This window comes from Artemia franciscana, chromosome 6 (genome assembly GCF_032884065.1).
Source record: "Artemia franciscana chromosome 6, ASM3288406v1, whole genome shotgun sequence".
Lineage (NCBI taxonomy): Eukaryota > Metazoa > Arthropoda > Branchiopoda > Anostraca > Artemiidae > Artemia > Artemia franciscana.
Genome location: NC_088868.1, coordinates 20,085,334 through 20,100,842, shown reverse-complemented (window position 1 = coordinate 20,100,842; position 15,509 = coordinate 20,085,334). Strand labels below are relative to the sequence as shown.

At 34.6% G+C, this 15,509-nt stretch overlaps 1 protein-coding gene across 3 annotated transcripts in view; it reads left to right on the top strand.

Moving 5' to 3' along the window:
- LOC136028162 (BMP-binding endothelial regulator protein-like) overlaps positions 1-15,509 on the top strand; it is a 74,756-nt gene that overhangs the window by 56,140 nt on the left and 3,107 nt on the right. For all 3 annotated transcript variants that reach the window (XM_065705843.1, XM_065705845.1, XM_065705844.1), the window contains exon 12: positions 4,890-5,422. In XM_065705843.1, the coding sequence (XP_065561915.1) occupies positions 4,890-5,422 (533 nt within the window). The remainder of the gene's footprint in view (positions 1-4,889; positions 5,423-15,509) is intronic.

Here is a 15,509-nt window from a genome sequence, read left to right as displayed (position 1 = left end):
AGCTCACCACGTTGGCCAAGAGAAGGAGCCTCCTGTACCTTCGTTTCAGTACCAAGACCCTGTCTGTTCCTCGACTAATTACCCAAACTCACTCCCATCCCCACTAAACATGAAAGACATCGGAAGAGTTTTGTTGAGTTATATAATAGCCAGGAAAATTAGTTATTAATTTTATTGTTATCTTTTTATTTTTGACTTTTTAACTAAGTGTTGACTCTTTCTTGTTTTTATGTATTTTGTATATATGATGAACAAGAATAATCCAAATAATTTAAAACATGCTTTGTCAAATAATAAAAGATATTTAGATGATATTTTGGTCTTAAATTGTAAGGATTTCACTGATATTTCTAAAAAATATATATCCATCAGAGCTTACTCTTGAACCTAGTCATGGCGCTGGTCATGAAGATCATTTCTTAGATTTAAATATTAATATTTCTGATAATAATAAATTAAGTTTTAAAATGTATAATAAAACGGATGATTTTGATTTTGAAGTGATTAGTTTCCCATTCCCTGAAAGTAATATACACTCAAATATCACATATTCGGCGTTTTTCTCACAGTTACTTTGTTATGCAAGGATTTTTAGTAATTATATTGATTTTAAAAATAGATGTAAAATCTTAAGCCAAAAATTGATATTAAGAGGTTTTTCTGCAAATAAATTAACTTGGCCATTTAAAAAATTTAGTTTTCATTATAACGAACTTTTAAATAAATACCAAAAGAATTATCTGGAAATACTTAAAGAAATTTTCGGCTAATTTCGGAGGTTCGCGAAATGATGATGCAGCGCCCTTTATTTTGAATTGTGTTTCTAATAGAGCGGATTTTTTTTTTTAAAATAGCCACATGGTAAAGATGAATTCTATAATGGTTTAGTTCATTCATGTTTTTTGCAAAGTGTTAATATTTGTGATTTGGTAAAATTTATCATATTTAGTTTACATATTGTTGCTAAAAAGAGGAATATATTAACAGGATAAGCTTGTTTTGGTGTTACTTGGTTGTTCTACTTTTGCTGGTATTTTATAGGCATGTATTTTGGGGGTGATACCTAACACGGGGATGCCATGGATATTCTGTGGTAGGCACAACACTTGACTGGGTAGAGAATTTAAAGTGCCGAAACCCTATAGGCAAGTGTATTCTCCTGAAGAGCCCTTGTGTTGGGTTGTTGCCTCTGAATTACTTGTCTTTATTGTTTTTATTGTTTGGTAAATGACGACTTATACTTATTGACGACATGCCTGCATTTCCATGGATTATTCTTTATGGTTGATTGTGTATGGCTTTGCTGTTTGACCTATGTGATTGTATGGATGAGTAGGGTTAAGGCCTCATTCAAGTGCTGGTCTATATTAATCACTAATTTAGGAAAACAGTCTTCCTTTTCTCCTTCTGTCTCTTTTTTTTTGTGTTTGTGCTGTTGCATTGGTGATTTCTCTTTTCATAATATATATATACATTTATATATATATATATATATATATATATATATATATATATATATATATATGTATATATATATATATATATATATATATATATACATATATATATATATATATATATATATATATATATTTATATATATATATATATATATATATATATATATATATATATATATATATATATATATATATATATATATATATATACTAGCTGTTGGGGTGGCGCTTCGCGCCACCCCAACACCTAGTTGGTGGGGGCGCTTCGCGCCCCCCCCAAGCCCCCCCGCGCGCGTAAGTCGTTACGCGCCATAATAGTTACGCGCCATTGTAGTTGTGTCCCTATGTCCCACCTGTGAATATAGATATATATATATATATGGTTTGAACTACGTAAAACTTGCGAATATACAACATTCTTTGCTGTCCCATTGTCTTTGCATATAAATAGATTGTCAGGTTATCCCCCTGTTTCCCCCGGTGTCCCCGTTGTAGTTGTGTCCCTGTGTCCCGGTCGTTATTTATTTTTTAGTTTTTTACCTTTTTTTAGTTTTTTTAGTTTTTTAGCTTTTTTATTTTTTTTCTTAGTTTTTAGTTTTTTTGTAGTTTTTGCCTTTTTTTTAGTTTTTTTAGTTTTTTAGCTTTTTTATTTGTTTTTAGTTTTTTTTGTAGTTTTTGCCTTTTTTTTAGTTTTTTTAGTTTTTTAGCTTTTTTATTTTTTTTATTAGTTTTTAGTTTTTTTTGTAGTTTTTGCCTTTTTTTAGTTTTTTCAGTTTTGACGTCACCTGATCCAGTTTTTTCAGGTGACGTCACCTGATCCACGATCCACAGATCCACAGACAAATTATTTTTATATATATAGATAGTTTTTTTTTTTACTTATGTCCTGGTCGTCATTTATACTCCCTGTGTCCCGGTGCTTTGTTGATTGCTAATCGAACATTCCTTTTGTCCTGGTCGCTTTCTCTTTGAGTGTCGTCATTTATTAGTTTTTTCCTTTTTTTTTAGTTTTTTATTGGTTTTTACCTTTATTTTAGCTTATTTTTCAGTTTTTTCCTTTTTTTTAGTTTTTTTTTATTTTTTATTTTTTTTAGTTTTTTACCTTTTTTTAGTTTTTTTAGTTTTTTTAGTTTTTTAGCTTTTTTACTTTTTTTATTAGTTTTTAGTTTTTTTTTGTAGTTTTTGCCTTTTTTTAGTTTTTTCAGTTTTTTTTTTAGTTTTTTATTGGTTTTTACCTTTATAGTTTTTTTAGTTTTTTAGCTTTTTTATTTTTTTTATTAGTTTTTAGTTTTTTTTGTAGTTTTTGCCTTTTTTTAGTTTTTTCAGTTTTGACGTCACCTAATCCAGTTTTTTCAGGTGACGTCACCTGACACATCCATCCATCCATCCATCCATCCATCCACAGACAGACAACTTATTTTTATATATATAGATATATATATATATATAAATAAGTTGTCTTTGTGTGTGTGGGTTTGTCGGGTGACGTCATGTTTGTGTGTTGACTGACGTCATGTTTTCGACTGACGAAATTACAGACCGGGACATCGGGACACAAATGACGACCGGGACACCGGCGCATAGGGAATATAAATGACGACCGGGACACTCAAAGAGAAAGCGACCGGGACACAAGGAATGTTCGATTAGCAATCACCATCAACAAAGCACCGGGACACAAATGACGACCGGGACACAGGGAGTATAAATGACGACCAGGACATAAGTAAAAAAAAACTAAAAAAACTAAAAAAAAGTAAAAACTACAAAAAAACTAAAAAGAAAAAAAACTAAAAACTAATAAAAAAAAATAAAATAGCTAAAAAACTAAAAAAACTAAAAAAGAAAAAAAAGGAAAAAAAATGAAAAATAAAGGAGAAAACCAAAGCTAAAAAAAAAAAAAAAAAAAGAACCGGGACACAGGGACACGACTACAACGGGGACGCCGGGGGGCACAGGGGGGATGTATAAATGACGACGGGGACACAGGGAATGTTCGATTAGCAATCACCATCAACAAAGCTCAAGGGCAATCATTAGAATCATGAGGTATAACTAAAAGAACTAAAAAAAAAGGTAAAAAACTAAAAAAAAGACCAATTCAAAAACGAATGTATATATAGACCGGGACCCCGGGACGCAAATGACGACCGGGACACCGGGACAGAAATGACGACCGGGACACAGGGAATATAAATGACGACTGGGACACAGGGACACAACTACAACGGGGACGCCGGGGGGCACAGGAGGATATATAAATGACGAGGGCGACACAGGGAATGGTCGATTAGCAATCACCATCAACAAAGCTCAAGGGCAATCATTAGAATCATGAGATATAGATCTGAATACGGATCGTTTTCCCATGGACCATTATATGTTGCATGTTCAAGAGTTGGTAAACCTGACAATCTATTTATATGCACAGACAATGGGACAGCAAAGAATGTTGTATATTCGCAAGTTTTACGTAGTTAAAAACATATATATATATATATATATATATATAATATATATATATATATATATATATATATATATATATATATATATATATATATACATATATATATATATATATTTATATATATATATATATATGTATATATATATATATATATATATATATATATATATATATATATATATATATATATATATATATATATATATATATATATATTTATATATATATATATATATGTATATATATATATATATATATATATATATATATATATATATATATATATATTTATATATATATATATGTATATATATATATATATATATATATATATATATATATATATATATATATATATATATATATATATATATATATATATATATATATATATATATATATATATTCACAGGTGGGACATAGGGACACAACTACAATGGCACGTAACTAATATGGCGCGTAACGACTTACGCGCGCGGGGGGGCTTGGGGGGCGCGAAGTGCCCCCACCAACTAGGTGTTGGGTTGGCGCGAAGCGCCACCCCAACAGCTAGTATATATATATATATATATATATATGTATATATATATATATATATATATATATATATATATATATATATATATATATATATATATATATATATATATATATATATATATATATATATATATATATATATATATAATTTTTGGATCTTTGCAGACAAAAAAGAAACTATTTAAACTATTAACTAAAATCTTTGAGCTTGCAATTGAAAGAAATTGAAAAAAAAAAAATCTGAATTTGCAGGACAAAAGTCACAGTAGCAAAACTTTCTTAAACAATAAAAAAGATGTTTTAAAACAACACAACTCTACCTCTTCCCCCCAAAAAATAATAATATTAAAGCCTAGTGAAATTGTTTTGATCCAAAATCTCTACTTACCAGTGTTCTAGATGATACTCCCCTCTTTTAGTTGCCAAGCATCAAAGTTGTGCCTTCATTGGCTTCACTTCGATCCAGAAAGAAGTCTAAGCGAAACAAACGACAAGTAAAGCTCGGTTCATCAGATGAACTAGACTCAGCTGAAAGAACTTTCCGTAACTTAACTGCACAGGTGTTTACCACCAAAGACTACGTTACTAGTTTGAAAGCATTTAGCGAATATTTCAATAAATCCCGTGGTGATGAATGGTATAGATCCAAGCGTAATTCGAAAGTGATAAATCGTAAATCGTCGTTTATTGTTGAAGGAGATTTGAGTGCTGATTTGGCAAAGTTTAAAAAGAAAAAGTCTAGTCGTTCCAAAGGTTTAAAGAAACCTCCAGTTCGTAGAATTAATCAGATTGCAAAAGATGTGCAGGAGCGTGTTCAAGGACAGCTGAATCCTCGCCTTCCCCACTGCCAAAGTTGGGGCCATTATTTCAATGTTCTTTCAAGATGTAATGAGATAGGAAGCTATGCATATGCTCAGTGCCATAAGAAATTGAAGCCATCCCGTTATCACAAGTAAGTTCGTTTATATACAATAATTATGACAAACTATATAACATGTTCATATCCTGTAATAAAAAAAGCACAAAAAGGGGTTGTCACTGATCATTTGTTGAGTAGCAACGATCTGGAACATATTTTTTTTTTCAAATCAAAATCTTTCATTGTCAGTTTAAAGATGTTACGTTTTTTTTTCAAATGATGAATATCGTTGATGTTTATATGTTTGATTTCTGATGTTTTTGTGTCAAGGACCTCTTTTAAGACTTTAAAATGGCCCATAACTTAACATGGTACTCATGATGGTAAGAAACCAGCCTTGTTGATTATACTATTGTAAAATCGAAGACTGGCACCATCTAGCAGTGTCTAGAGTTAATTTTAAGCTAAAATTAAGAAAGGATAACTGCCTCCCGGGAAGTTATGACTTCGGTAGGCTCCAGTATGAGAACTTGAGAGGAAGAGTTGAATATGAGATTGGAGAGTCTAGGACTTAACAATGCAGAAGACGGATGAATAATCTTGGAAAAGTAGTTTGCGAAGTAGCAGAAGGTGTTCTAGGGAGGATAGTTAGTAACGCAGTTTGGAATATTAGTGAAAACGCTTCAAGTTTGCTAGGAAAGAGGATGGGCTTGTAAAGGTAGTATGTAAGCAGTAGATTATTTGAGAATAAGAGGGATGTAAATAAGTAAGAGGGATGTGAAGTAAATGTAATGGATAAAATTGCTGAAGATATGGAAGATAGAGACAGACTGCATAATAGTAAAATATCGTATTGGTATGTTAAGAAATTGAGAGGTAGTATTCAATCTGGGCTTGTCCCAGTTAAAGTTAGGAACCACGCCTCAACTAGTGATAAGGAAAAGAATTCAGAGAAATGTGTATAACATCTTTAGAATGTGTTAAAAAGTGACTAAGTTACCAGAAATGATACAGAAAAGAACGAAAAAATTGCGACACTTAGGATGTAAAGGAAGATTTATTTCTGGAGAAGAGTTAGAGACAGTACTAAAGAATCAAAAACCAATAAGATGCTGATAGTTTAGTAAATGAGTTTTGAAATATGGGGGCTGCGAAGTTAGAGACAAAATTACTGAAGATTATGAACATTATTTTTGAAAAGGGGACAGTGCTTCAAAAATATGTTATATATATGTTAATATGTTAATATATATATACATATATATATATATATATATATATATATATATATATATATATATATATATATATATATATATATATATATATATTAACATGTTAATAATATGTTAATATGTTATATATGTAATATGTAATAGTGCTTGAAAAGGGGATAGTGCTTATTCTTGGTTTATTTCATATTTATCTGGTCAAGTCGGTTAGTCCGCTTTTTGTAACCTTTCTGTAATAGAATCTGGCGTATCAAAATGGCATGTTTGGGTGAATACTGTTTTTAAATTATGTTAACGACCTTGTTAATGCGGTAACAAAAAATTTCTAAATCTTCATTTGCTCTCGTCTTTGTCGACCAGCCTCTTCATCTAATTGGGATAAGAGCTCGTCTTTTCTGGATGTACTTATTGCTTTCGCTGATGACAGTACTCTTGGCACAGCTGGTAAAACTGGATCTGATATTGGCTCAAAGATGACTGGCCTATTTAAAAGAGTTATCCTGTGGTTTGATGAAAATTATCTTGCTTTAGATGTTGTAAAAGCATACAATCTCATTTTCTTTAGGTTCTTAGGATCTTTTCCCACTGCCTAGTTCAGTCTTAAGCTTAGTATTAGCCTGTTGTTTGGGTGTTAAGCTTTCCTAGGATCTTTCCTTGGAGAAATATGTCATGGGGGAACAGAAATTCAATGAAAAGGGCGCAGGATTTTCTAAAATTACTATAAAAAAACAATGAAAAAATAAAGATGGAAAAGTTTTTTCAATTGAAAGTAAAGAGTAGCATTGAAACTTAAAACGAACAGAGATTATTACGCATATGAGGGGTTCTAAAAATACTTTAGCATAAAGAGCGAGGTATTTAGGAGGAGGTAAATACCTCGCTCTTTATGCTATAGTATTTTTAGTAATTTCAACTATTTATTCTACGGCCTTTCTGATTCAGGGGTCATTCTTAAAGAATTGGGACAAAACTTACGATTTAGTGTAAAGAGCGAGGTATTAAGAGGGTACAAACCCCCTCATATACATGATAAAAATTAAAGAATATAAAAGTTTGTTACGTAAGTTAAATCTTAAGTTACGTATATTTTTTACTAATAAAAAAATTCGTTAAAAACTAAAATTTATAGTTGCCTTTTTATGTAACCGAAAAATTGTATGGCAACTAGGCCTCCTTCCCCATCCCTTATTTTTCAAAATCGTCTGATCAAAACTAAGAGGAAGCCATTTAGCCAAAAAAGGAATTAATATGCAAATTTCATTTTAATAATTTATGTGTGGAGAGCCAAAATCAAACATCCATTAATTCAAAAACGTTCAGAAATTACAAAAAAAAACTAGTTTTTTTAACTGAAAGTAAGGAGCGACATTAAAACTTAAAACGAACAGAAATTACTCCATATATGAAATGGGTTGTCCCCTCCGCAATCCCTCGCTCTTTACGCTAAAGTTTGACTCTTTGCCACAATTCTGCTTTTTAAAACAATTAAAAGCTTTAGCGTAAAGAGCGAGGGATTGTGGAGGGGACAACCCATTTCGTATATGGAGTAATTTCTGTTCGTTTTAAGTTTTAATGTCGCTCCTTACTTTCAGTTAAAAAAACTAGTTTTTTTATGTAATTATTCAAGAAACTGACCGTTCTCCATTCAAACTCTTGCTTCATTTGATATGCTGTCTTCTAACGTGTGCTTTTATTAATTTTCTACAATTGCATGACCGCCTTCTTGCTGCCCTGTTTAATGATATGTTTTTATGGCACTTATCTATGTCCTGTTTAGTGATATCAAGGAGGCACACTCGTGCCTCTTTAAAGAGGCGAACCACGACAATGTTAAGCGATCTTCGGTTCCAGTGGTCGCAGAGGGATGGGGAGGGATGCATTTCGTAGCCCGAGCTCCAACTAAGAAACCTGCCAAATTTCATCCCCCTCCGACTTTTCCTTCATGGGGAAAATCTGGCAGAAAGTTTCGACCACCCAACCCCACCCCCCCTTTAACGTTGTCCGATTGGGCTGAAATTCACAAGTTAAGGTCCCCTAGGGCCCAGGAGCTTTTCCGGGAAATTTCAGCTCGATCCGATAACTCCTTCTCTGTTTTCCAGAAACCACGCATAGCCACTTAATGTTCATGTTCTCCTTTTGTTTCTTTTTCGCCACGCCTACAGGTCACAGCCGACATCGGATCTGGGTGTACGAAGACTCATTCGACGCGGAATTCTCCGAGTAATTTTCCTGGAAAGTTTCGTCGGAAAATCTTAACCCCCTGATTTTCTAGCTTAGAAAAACCCATTTCCCCATAAGAGCTCATGTTAATTTTTGAAATTCTTAAAAGTTATTTAAAAGCTATATTTATACACATGCAGGTATTTCGACTTCAAACATGCCCGGTTAGCTCAGTCGGTAGAGCATGCGACTTTTAATCCTAAGGTCAAGGGTTCAAATCCCTTATCGGGCGGTTTTTTTTCACAAAATATGAAAAAAACTTCGTTTTCTTAAAGAGTTAAAGAGGCTGCGTCTCAAAGTCGAACCTTGAAACGTACAGGAATTAGGAGAGGCAGTCCTAATTCCTGTACGAGGAGTACAGGAATTATTAAATTACATCCACCATGGATTGTAGAAAAACGTACAGAAACAATATGAAAAAAACTTCGTTTTCTTAAAGAGTTAAAGAGGCTGCGTCTCAAAGTCGAACCTTGAAACGTACAGGAATTAGGAGAGGCAGTCCTAATTCCTGTACGAGGAGTACAGGAATTATTAAATTACATCCACCATGGATTGTAGAAAAACGTACAGAAACAATATGAAAAAAACTTCGTTTTCTTAAAGAGTTAAAGAGGCTGCGTCCCAAAGTCGAACCTTAAAACGTACAGGAATTAGGAGAGGCAGTTGGGGGGCTGCCGCCCCCCAAACCCCCGCTTTTAAACACTCTTTTGTACAGGTTTTTGGTTGTGGGGGGCTGCCGCCCCCCTAACCCCCCGTTCTTGGCTTCGGAAAGGCCCTCTTTTAATTAACAAAAAATTGAAATGAATGAATAATGGAATAACTTCGAAAAATGTTAAACACAAGAGGACAGGAGAACCATTGCGCTGAAACTAGTAATTAGTAACAATGAAGTTGACCACTCCATTTACATTTTAACATAATTATTGAAACTGTTTCCCAGACACAGAGCACACAAGCTAAGAGCTGGGGGTGGGGATAGGGTAGCAAACAAAAACCTGTTTTGTATTCTTTGTTAATTAAAGAGGGCCTTTCCGAAGCCAAGAGCGGGGGGTTAGGGGGCGGCAGCCCCCCACAACAAAAAACCTGTACAAAAGAGTCTTTAAAAGCGGGTGTTTATATGGCACTTGGTATCTACCAAGTGACATATGGCGATCGTAAATTCTGTCGGTCTGTCTGTCCCGGTTTTGCTACTTTAGGCACTTCCAAGTAACCTAGAACGATGAGATTTGGCACGCGTATCAGGAACCAGACCAGATTAAATTAGAAATTGTTGTTTCCCCGATTCGACCATCTAGAGGGGAGTGGGGGGACGGTTAAATCGGAAAAATTAGAAAAAATGAGGTATTTTTAACTCACAAACGGGTGATCAGATCTTAATGAAATTTAATGTTTGGAAGGATATCTTGTCTCGGAGCTCTTATTTTAAATCTCGACCGGATCTGGTGACATTGGCGGGGGGGCCTAAAATCTTGGAAGACGCTTAGAGTGGAGGGATGGGGATGAAACTTGGTGGGAAAAATAAGCACAAGTCGTAGATACATGATTGACATAATCGGAACGGATCCGCTCTCTTTGGGGGAGTTTGGGAGAGGGTTAGTTCTGAAAAATTAGAGAAAATGACGTATTTTTAACTTACGAAGGAGTGATCGGATGTTCATGAAACTTAATATTTAGAAGGACCTCGTAACCAGATCTGTTATTTTAAATCCCGACTGGATCCAGTGTTATTAGGGGGGGGCAGTTGCAGAGTGGAGGGATTGGGATGAAACTTGGTGGTAAAAACAAGCACAAGTCCTAGATACGTGGTTGAAATAATTGGAACGGATCCGCTCTCTTTGGGGGAGTTGGGGGAGGGTTAATTCTGAAAAATTAGAAAAAATGACGTATTTTTATCGTACGAAGGAGTGATCGGATCTTCATGAAACTTAATATTTAGAAGGACTTCTTAACTCAGATGTGTCATTTTAAATCCCGACCGGATCCAGTGTCATTAGGGGGGGGGGCAGTTGGGGGGCCTAAAATCTTGAAAAACGCTTAGAGTGGGGGTATCGGGATGAAACTTTGTGGGGAAAATAAGCACAAGTCCTAGATACGTGATTGACATAACCGGAACGGATCCGCTCTCTTTGGGGCTATTGGGGAGGGGGGGGGGTTAATTTGGAAAAATTAAAAAAAAATGAGGTATTTTTAACTTACGAACGGGTGATCGGATTTCAATGAAATTTTATATTTAGAAGAATATCATGTCTCAAAGCTCTTATTTTAAATCTCAACCGGATATCTTAGAAAATACTTAAAGCGAAGAGACCAGAATGAAACTGGGTGGGAAGAATAAAAACAAGTCCAAGATACGTGACTGACATAACCGGATCGGATCCGCTCTCTTTGGGGGAGTTGGGGGGGGGGGCTAATAATTCGGAAAAATTAGAAAAATAAGGTATTTGTAGCTTACGAACGGGTGATCAGATCTTAATGAAATTTGATATTTAGAAGGATCTTGTGCTTTAGAGCTCTTTTTTTAAATTCCGATCAGATCCTGAGACATTGTGGGGAGCTAGAGGGGGAAACCAGAATTCTTGGAAAACGTAAAAATTGGGGTATCTTTATCTTACGAGTAGGTGATCAGATCTTAAGGAAATTTGATATATAGAAGGATCTTATGTCTCAGATGCTCCATTTTTGACTCGAATCGGATCTGGGACATAGGGGGTTGGAGGGGGGGAACAGAAATCTTGGAAAACGCTTAGAGTGGAGAGATCGGGAGTAAACTTGGAAAGAATAAGCACAAGTTCTAGATACATGATTGACATAATTGGAACGGATCCGTTCTCTTTGGAGGAGCTGGGGGTGGGGTGTTAATTCGGAAATTTGGAGGTATTTTTAACTTAACAATGGGTGACCGGATCTTAATGAAATTTGATATTTAGAAGGAATTCATGTCTCAGAGCTCTTATTTCAAATCTCGACCAGATCTGCTGACATTGGGGGGGGGAGTTGGAGGGGGGAATCTGAAATCTTGAAAACGCTTAGAGTGGAGGAATCGGGATGAAGCTTGGTGGGTAGAATAAGTAAATGTCTTATATACGTGATTGATGTAACCGTACCGGATTTGCTCTCTTTGGGGGAGTTAGGGGGTGGGGTCCAGTGCTTTGGCGAGTTTGGTGCTTCCGGACGTTCTAGGACGACGAAAATTAGTAGGCGTGTCAGGGAGCTGCACAAATCGACTTAATATAGTCGTTTTCCCTGATTTGACCATCTTGGGGGCTGAAGGGAGAGGAAAAAATTAGAAAAATTGAGGTATTTTTAACTTAGGAGTGGGTGATCGGATCTAAATGAATTTTGATATTTAGAAGGACATCGTGACTCAGAGCTCTTATTTTAAATCCCGACCGGCATTAAGCCTCTGATTTTCTTTTTAAATCAATCTATTGATTCTTAGAATTTTGTTAGAGCTCATACCATATGAGCTCTTGGCTCTTCTGGCCTCGTCCAAGTGCCATATGAGCTCTTAGCTCTTGTTTCTTTATTTTTGATCAATCATCTTAGCACTTCCAACAATTTAAAGATTCCTCGTACTGCATCATTGTGGTCTGACTGCAAAGCTCTGATAGCTTTTAACGTTACGTAGAATGTGCTCCCTTTGTCTGAAAGTGGTTGCCAATCGTTTTGTATCTTCAAAAAGAATGGCAAAGATTTTCTTGTTAATAATTGATTTCTTTTTTTTTATCTCCCTCGGAGTTGATGTCCCTGGATTGGGTTTGCCTGTGTATTAGAATATTATTTAAATTTTAAACTTATTTCCTTTTTTTGGTTTCGTCTGAAATTATGTGCTGCTCCCCTATACAGCTTCTGATTTTAGGGATTTTTGAGGTGGGAGATTTTTTTGTATGGGTGTATGTGTTTTTTTTTTTTTTTTTTTTTTTTTTTTTTTTTTTTTTTTTTTTAGCTTTTTGTGTTGAGGTTCTTGAAGGTGTGAAGTTATTGTGTTGAAAATGTTTTTTGGTGTATTTCTTTTATTTTTTTCTTCTCTGTTTCGTCATGGCCATATAACCTTATGGGGGAGACTATGCTGAAATGTTTTCTTTTGTAAATTTACAGTTGAATAGACTCTGAATCTTAACAAATAAATGTGAATGGGTTTTCTGTTTATCAAAGTAAAGAGTTTCATTTCTTCAAAGTGAAGACTACCATTTCTTTTGTCATAATATTGAAATTGGTTTCCTTAGATTATCTGACAAGTGTGACTGACTCATTGATTGCTTTGTTTTAGCTTCAACCACGTTGGTGCGTTTGAATTTCAATCCGATTTGAGTCCCATGTTCAGTTTGAAATTTATTGCCAATGGATCCGCGCTCCTTTCATTCTATTGGTATTTTGGAATTTTGGACGCAAAATTAAAAATTATTTATTTGAAGTAAAAAGAAGCATCGCTAGCAGGAATCTTCAGATAGATGTGGCTACACACATCCAGGGAGGGTTTTTTTCTCCATAGGCAAAGTTATTAATAGTCACAAAAACATACCGGTTTTTTTTGAAAAGGTTGTGCCTGCTTCCCCTCCCCCCCCCCAGAAAAAAATGAAAAAGGTATATTTTTTTTCATTGAAATGACTTACTTGGTATTTTCATTGGAAAATCGTTTTTTGGTAATCTTGTAAAAAGAAAATTGAAAAAAATTGACCTTTTGATTTAAAAAATATGGTTTTCGCCATGCCCCCCTCCCCCTTTAATTTCTGTAAACCGACACCACTGCACTACGGATCTATGTTACGGTGTAACAGGCACGTACTCGGGTGTCCATTTTGACAGCTGGAAGGGAAGAGAGGCAAATAAAAACAAAAACAAATAACGCGTAAACTGTACTGATGACAAACTGTCCGTAAACTGTCACTTTTTACTGATGACAAATTGTTATGAAATAAATTTAAAGACAAAAATAGGGCGCAAGTTAATACAAAAAAGACTAAAAACGCTTATAGGGCTTTGTCAGGCTAAAACTCATAAATGTGTTATGAAATTTTTCATTATTATGGAAAATTATTATGGGAAGGGGTCACCACTATAAGAGTACCAAACCGATGAATTAAATAAAAACTATAGAAAGTCATCCGAATATTTACAAATTATAAGTTCAGGAGGGGCTAGCACCCTATCCCCCTTCCTTATGTGCTTGCATTATAGTCTCACCGTTCATACTCCCTCTGGAGGCTAGAGGAGGCTTATGCCCCAAAAGGCAAAATTTGCAATATTCAGCACAAAAAATAAAGCATTTTCTAGCAAAAAAAATTCTTGACATCTCTGCCCCCTGAACAAATTGTTAAAAGCATGTCCATTTCCCAGAAAAACTTAGTTGGGGCCCATGTTCCACATTATTCTAATGCTTTCTTTCCCTCCAAGGAAAGAATTATTTGACGAAATATGTGAAAGGTGCACGCCATTTAAGGCATCGCTACAAATGCAGGTTTCTAGGCACGTATGTGGGAATTTTCGGATCTGGAAGGGGGGGGGGTGGTCCATTTAAAAAAAGAGCCACTAGAGTGTATTGAAAATATACTAAATGACAGGAAGAGCAATAAAAATTCATGATATTTCAGGAGGCGACTGGTCCCAAACAACTGCCTTAACCTGCGTAGCCGCTAAGACCTTGGTCAATAGCCTAATTCTTGTTCTTTTTTTTTTTACTGGTAACGTCTATAGAATAAATTTAGATATACAAATTGGGTGGTCAAATAGAACCAAGATCAAAAATGATTAGGGGGCTTCGTCAGCACTGTAAGTAGAAATTTGTTTAGGGAGGGAATTCATTTTTTGTTTAGGGAGGGAATTCATTGCTAGAGGATTATAGGAGTTTATCTGAATATTTACAAAAATCATGTTTATTTGGAGCTGGTGGTCACGCCCTCTTCCTTTCCAAATATACGTATTCCTTGACACAACCAAAAACAAGAAAGCATAGACCAGACAAACCGAGATGTTGATAAAAATTCTATTTTTTTTTTTTTTTTTTAGATAATTGTCAATAGAACTACCAAATAAAGTGAAGGTTTGTGACGGCTTTGGTAGTGGAATTTAAGATAAGTCCACATTAAGCTGTGTCTGGGAGCACCCTAAAAGTAGGAATTCTAAATTATGGGTCACTGAAAAGTTTATCAAGCTCACTGAATACTGAAAAAGGTTTGAAAGATTTGGGAAACATAGTGAAGCTGTTGACTTGAATTGACCATTAAACGTCTTAGATTAAATATTGTTTTATGTGTTCTACCTGGGAAATTTAGATGTACACATTCAAGTTCAACTTGTATACTGAATGTAATTTTTGTAAATAGCCATCTTCAAAAAAAAAGGCTGAGAAGAGTCCTTAGTTCGTGTTGAGCAACTACCTTTAAAGCTTACTGCTGATGATGGACACTGTATACGTGTCCGAAGTATTCAGTTAAAAAATTTTATATTTGTTTCACTGTCCGTAAAAAGGTTTCATCCCTATTTTGAATTGTTATGTTTACCATTAAAAAGAAAAGAATAGTCTGATGATTCCATTTTTCCTGTTTCTACTGTTGGGGACTCTTTTCATATCTAAGCGTCAGATATAGACATGCTAGGAATATGCTGGCTTTTATTTAATAAGAATTTCAGATAACTATGTAATTTTTTAGCAATAAGCTTACATATTGAGCTCTGATTTCTATGGGCTAGAGCTGTAACTTTGTTGTATTTATGTTTTTATCAATAAA